Source organism: Bubalus bubalis, chromosome X (assembly GCF_019923935.1).
Source record: "Bubalus bubalis isolate 160015118507 breed Murrah chromosome X, NDDB_SH_1, whole genome shotgun sequence".
In the NCBI taxonomy this organism is placed as follows: domain Eukaryota; kingdom Metazoa; phylum Chordata; class Mammalia; order Artiodactyla; family Bovidae; genus Bubalus; species Bubalus bubalis.
This window is the reverse complement of record NC_059181.1, coordinates 13,039,602-13,046,047: the sequence shown is the minus strand read 5'-3', so window position 1 is coordinate 13,046,047 and position 6,446 is coordinate 13,039,602. Positions and strand designations below refer to the sequence as shown.

General features: G+C 47.8%; 1 protein-coding gene across 6 annotated transcripts in view; it reads left to right on the top strand.

Moving 5' to 3' along the window:
• PHKA2 (phosphorylase kinase regulatory subunit alpha 2) overlaps positions 1–6,446 on the top strand; it is a 93,772-nt gene continuing 87,326 nt past the window's right edge. The window contains exons 1-2 of one of the 6 annotated variants that reach the window (XM_006056336.3): positions 1–943; positions 1,365–1,572. In XM_006056336.3, coding sequence (XP_006056398.1) covers positions 1,495–1,572 — 78 coding nt within the window. In that variant the 5' untranslated portion in view covers positions 1–943; positions 1,365–1,494. Of the gene's footprint in view, positions 944–1,038; positions 1,573–6,446 lie in introns of those variants that run through there. The other 5 variants (XM_006056338.3, XM_025275767.2, XM_006056337.3 and 2 more) reach the window with 5 other exon arrangements.

The window sequence follows — 6,446 nt, the reverse complement described above, 5'->3', positions numbered from 1 at the left end:
CTCGCTAAAGAAACATGGGAATTCAGAGTATGGGGATGACTAATAGGAGAGAAGAGCTGAGGGGACCCTTAAAGAAAAGAGGCTTCAGAAAGGTGAGGTGGTCTACTGGGTCAGTTCAGTTCAGTCGCTCAGTCGTGTCCGACTCTTTACGACCCCATGGATTGCAGCACGCCAGGCCTCCCTGTCCACCAAGCATACAGTAAATGCATGGAGAGTAGCAAAGGAATTTAGGAAAAGCTATTAGCTGAACTGTCAGATTATGGGTATCAGATTTTGGTAGAAAATGAATAGTGGGCCGAAGATGGTAAAAAAAAAAAAAAAAAAACAGTGGGTAATTATCAGCCACGAAACACGAATGCCAAGTTTCAAGTTGTAGGCCTGGAGGTGGACCGCAGTTCAGGCCAGGTGAGCTACTCCCAGGTGCCTAGTGTTGAGGCTGCAGGCGCGGTGAGCAGCTGGGGTACCCTGCCCTGCCCCTGTCTGTACCTCCCCTCTCCCCTCTGAGTCCCGCTAGTCTGCTTCCGCTCGTGGGCAGAGACGCGCCAGGGCAGAGCTGCTCTTCTGGCCTGCGGAGGGGTGCCCAGGCAGCAGTGGTGGGCGGGCCTATTTCTCCCCACCAGGAGCCCTCCCTACGGCCGCTTGAGAAGCCTCGTCGCCCGCCCTGCAGCCAGTTCTTTTATCTCCCCAACTCCGCTTGCTGCTCCGCAGCGCGGGCGGATCTGGAGGCGGTGCTAGAGGGCGGGGCCAGGGATGCGATTGTGAGCTCATCTCAGGGCAGGGCGGGCCACCGTCCTAGCGTTTTAGAGGTGTTCTGCGCCTCCGGCCCGGCTCCGCGGGAGGCGGGCCTGGGGCAGGTCCAGGGGGCGGGTCCGGGACCTTCAGATGCCCGCGACGGAAGGGCCTGTTTCAACATCCCCGGCTGTGGTCGGCTGCTGGCGGCGAGGTAAGGGGCTCAGAGAGGCAAACTGGTTCCCGCCCGGAGCCAAGTTCCCCGCTACGCTCGCGGGCCACTTCGTTTTCCTTCCCCCGTGGGCCGGGACTCGGGGGGTTCGGTTCCGCGTTGGGGGCGCGGCCAGGGGCGGGACTGTGAGTAGGCTGCGGCGGGCGGGAAGGATAGCGTTCGTGGCCGGCCTCGAGGCCGCCTCGCGACCGCCTGCAGACCGTTCCTGCCCCACGCCCGGAACCCAGTTCCCTACTTCTCCCGCGGGGTTGCCAGGGACCCGCGAGCGTCGGGAGCGCGTCGGGCCTGGTCGAGGCGGGGTCGCCGTGGTGCCAGCCCCTATCTCCGCCTTCGCGCCTTTCTACTGTAAGAAAACTAGCTGGCTGGCTTTCCAGTCATACTTTGGTTCTGTCGTTTTTAAAAGTCACTACGTCTTACCACCGGGCTCCATCCCGAGAACTGACCGAGGCTGTGACTGTTTGGGAACCAAGCCCGCTCGGCGGCCGCAGCCCGGGCGACCCGCCTCTTTGCAACGGGTCGGACTCAACGCGGAGATGAGGAGCAGGAGCAATTCCGGGGTCCGCTTAGACGGATACGCGCGGCTGGTGCAGCAAACAATCCTCTGTTACCAGGTAAGCAGGGACCATGCCGAATTGCCCTCTCCAGGCACTTATTCTCCTACTCAGATGCTGGGAGGGGTGGGGGGCAGGAGGAGAAGGGGACGACAGAGGATGAGATGGCTGGATGGCATCACTGACTCGATGGACGTGAGTCTGAGTGAACTCCGGGAGTTGGTGATGGACAGGGAGGCCTGGCGTGCTGCGATTCATGGGGTCGCAAAGAGTCGGACGCGACTGAGCAACTGAGCTGAGGCACTTATTCTCCTACTCAGTCCCCTCTCGTGTCCTTAGACTTTGCAGTTATGAGGGGTTTTGTTTTGTTTTTTTCTTTAAATCCAGTTTTGCTAGCCAGTGGTTACTCCTCACCCCTATTCCCACCTCTTCCACTTTCCGAGTCAGGGGACCGAAGGGCTTTGGGACTACACTTAACGGGATTCTTTGACTACTGTTTGGGATCGAAGATAGGAGCCCTTTCGATGCTCCAGGTACAAAATGCGTCTTTTTGCATGGACTCAGCTTCTTTCAGATGGAAGGAGGTGTGTGTAGATTGGACAGCACACTGAATGAGGATGGTGAGCTCTGGACTGTGACGACAGTAGACAGGAGGGGAGAAATTCTGGGGTGTGTATCCCACTCCCGGTTGTGTGGCGATGGCTGCTATTCCGCCCTGCGAGGGCCTTAGGGCTTACTCTGTTGCCTTCATTTTACTGATGAGCAATCTGTGGGCCAAAAAGGTTACTGCAGGTAGCAGGATTAGACCCAAACGCAGGTGTTCGCTCAAGCTGGAGATCTGTGAAGCTTCTCATGTGGTCTGACGTCTAACTATCTCCTGTTTTGTATTACTCAGCTAAAGTTATGTGTGGCCCCAACATGTAAGACCCCTGGACTATTTTTATTCTTCCTGAAGACAGCAGCTGTGTTGCTTGCCTTCAATCAACAGCAACTATTTATAGGACCTCCATGTCAGAGAAGGAAGTGGCATTCCATGATAGAGGCCTGGTCACTCACAAGTCACTGACCCTTTTCCCTATAGCCAATTTCACAGGCTTGTTTCTTCATTCAGGAAATATTTGTTGTGTACCTATTATGTGCAAGGCACTCTGTCTGGTGCTGGGCCTACAAAGAGTAGATACTTGTAGTGCACTGAGATTCATGTGTAGGGGATAGGTCCGCAGTCCCTTGTTTGAAACTCTTGATGTCAGATGCGGTTTGCAAGTCAGAAATGTTTGGATTTGGGGTTGTAAACATATATTGAATATTCCCTAGTAACTGCAATGAAATCTAGGCAGCACCCTTAATCAAACACATTGTTTTCCACATCAGAATATGGAGATTATCACTGAGTAGGAAAAGTAAATATGGAAAGCAGTTTCACACCAATTCAGGTCAGCGTTTTGCCATCAAATGAGCTTGCTGAAAACTTATGAAAACACTTCCAAGTTTTTAGAGCATATTGGCTTTTGAAATTGCACATGAAGGACTGTGATTCTTATTTTGGGAACCTTGTCCCATTTGGGGAGCATGAAGGACTACTGGAAGAGATGATATTCAAGTTGAGAACTGAAGAAGTAGGCCAGCAAATGGGGGGTGACTTTTCTTTTTGCCTTCCTCTTTGAAGTAGATTATAATTACTTACACACAGTGGTTTAAAAATCCAAGTTGAAAATCATTGCTGTTCATTACTGATCAATCTTGGTGATTATGTCACACCTGGGTTTAATCTCTAGCTCTTTCTTCAACTACAGGTGTAACCATTTCCCACCTGAGTCCAGGCCCTTACCTGTAAAATGAGGATAATTAACACCTGTGATTAGTGCTCAGCATGTCACCCGCTCTCCCCACCTCCTGCTGCTGCTGCTAAGTCACTTCAGTCATATCCGACTCTGTGCGACCCCATAGATGGCAGCCCACCAGGCTCCCCCGTCCCTGGGATTCTCCAGGCAAGAACACTGGAGTGGGTTACCATTGCCTTTTCCGGCCCCACCTACTAGGCATTAGTAAACAGCGCTGTTGGTGGTGGTATAATTTTGATACGTTGTTGTTAGTCCCTGAGTCATGTCCGACTCTTTGTGACCCCAGGGGCTATATAGCCTGCCAGGCTCCTCTGTCCCATGTTATTCTCCAGGCAAGAATACTGGAATGAGTTGCCATTTCCTTCTCCAGGAGATCTTCCTGACCAGAGATCGAACCCAAGTCTCCTGCATTGGTAGGAGGATTCTTTACCACTGCACCACCCAGGAGGCCCTAATTTTGATATAGGCCACAAGTCCTCACCTCACCACCCTGGTCCAGGATGCTCCCTTTCCTGAGGGCCCTGATATAGCTACTAATTGCTTTCTGGTCTTTGAACATAATTATGTCCCCCCGTGGATTCTGTGAGATCCTTAAGCACAGAGACCTCATCAGTTTTGTTCCTTTGGCATGAAGCAGTGCTCCAGGCACATGAAAAGTACCTTTATGTCCTTGGTGATGAAATACCTTCCACAGGCTCTGAGCCTTCCTAATGACCCAGCTATTGATCCAGGCTTACCTTCCCTCAGGAGCAAAAGAACTGTCTTCCCAGTAAAGCAAATCTGTAGCATTGGACTTTCCTCTCCAACATTTTAATGATTAAAAAACAGTTGTCTGAGCCTTTAGTTGTATTTATTTTGGGGGTAGTTGGTGAGAAGACCTCATGTTTGCCCTGTTTTTCACTTCATGACTGCAGTCAAGCTTTCCTGATTAACCAGAACACTCCAAGTATAGTTCTGTTGAAACTCCCATGACTGTGCATGTGTGGAGCCACAGTCCTTGCCACCTTCCCCCACCTCGAAGCCATCCCACCCCAATAGCTAGTCTTCACAGCTGTGAAGTGCTAACCCATTTAGGGCCTCCTCATCGTTTCTGAGTGATCTTAGGTCACCTATCCAGTCAGTAAACATGAAAGAGCAATTTTATGTTATGCGTATTTTAAAAATAATTTTATTTTTGGCATGCTAGGTCTTCATTGCTGCATGGGCTCTTCTCTGGTTGTGGAGAGCTTGTGCTACTCTCTAGTTGTGGTGAACAAGCTTCTCATTTCGGTGGCTTCTCTTGTTGGGGAGCACAGGCTCTAGGGCGTGCGGGCTCAGTAGTTGGGGCTCGTGGGCTCTAGAGCACAGGCTCAATAGTTGCGGCACATGGGCTTAGTTGCATGTGGGAGCTTCCGGGATCAGGGATTGAACTCATGTGTCTCGCATTTGCAAGCGAATTCTTTACCACCAGGGAAGCCCTATGTTAGGCACGTTTTTACCACAGTAAAAAAAAAAAAAAAAATGAATGAGCGTACTGTAAACGAGTGGCTTCTAAAGTTTATGCTGGATAGGTTTATGCTGTCTTCTATAGAAAGGTGCAGGTGTTTATGAGGCAGTTTTCACTGTCAGCTGATACAAGGCTGGCCTCTGTTTCTGATGTGTTTTTTAAAAATATAGTTGATTTATGGTATTACTTTCAGGTGTATAACTTCATGATGCAATATTTTTATTGTTTTCCATTTAAAGTTATAAAATAAGGGCTATATTTCCCCATGCTGTACAATATATCCTTGTAGTTTGTCTCATACAAAGTAGTTTTTACCTCTTAATTCCCTACCCCTGTCTTGCCCCTCCCCTTCCCTCTCCCCACTAATAATCACTAATTTATTCTCTATATCTGAGTTTGTTTCTGTTTTGTTTTATTCATTTGTTTGCCTTATTTTAGATTCCACATATAAATGATAAAATACAGTACTGTCTTTCTCTATCTGACTTATTTTACTAAGCCTAATACCCTCTAGGTCCATCCATATTGTTGCAAATGGCAGAATTCATAATTTTTTGTGGTCGAGTAGTATTCCATTATATGTATACACCACATCTTCTTTATTCATCCACCAGTTGAACACTTCGGTTGCTTAGGTGTCTTGTCTATTGTAAATAATGCTGCTATGAACATTGGAGTGCATGTGTCTTTTTAAAGTACTGTTTTTCTTTTTTTTGGATATATACCTAGGAGTAGACTTGCTGGATCATATGGTAGTTCTATTTCTCATTTTTTAAGGGACCCTCCATACTGTTTTCCACAGTGGCTGCACCAATTTACATTCTCACCAACAGTGTACAAAGGTTCCCTTTTCTCCACATCCTTGCCAACATTTGGTATTTGTGTTCTTTTTTATGTTAGCCATTCTGACAGGTGTGAGGTCGTATCTCATTGTGGCTTTGATTTGTATTTCTCTGATTAGTGATGTTGAGCTTTTTAAATTGAGATCAATTTACTTTGATTTCACTTATTAGAAATCACTTAACATTAAATATATTGAACTCATAATTATTCTTTAGTTTGAGATAATACTTTGTTTATATCAGCTGGCATATCAACTAATTTCCCTTTCCTGTGTCTGTGAAAGAATATTTTCCTAGTCATTTGTCAGATACACTTCGAAACTTTATTTGAATATTTAAGGCAGAGAAGGAAAGAGCTATATTTATAAAAGGGTCCTTTTGCACAATTGGTTTTGAATGTACTGAAAATATTAATATAAACTTTAAGGAGTACCTGCTTAGATACTCCTTGAAGTCCCTTGGATGCAAGGAGATCAAACCAGTCCATCCTAAAGGAAATCAGTCCTGAATATTCATTGGAAGGACTGATGCTGAAGCTGAAGCTCCAATACTTTGGCCACCTGATGTGAAGGACTGACTCATTTGAAAAGACCCTGATGCTGGAAAAGATTGAAGGCAGGAGGAGAAGGGGATGACAGAGGATGCGATGGTTGGATGGCATTGCCAACTCTATGGATATGAGTTTTAAGTAAGCTCCAGGAGTTGGTGATGGACAGGGAAGCCTTGCGTGCTGCAGTCCATGGGGTTGCAAAGAGTTGGACACGA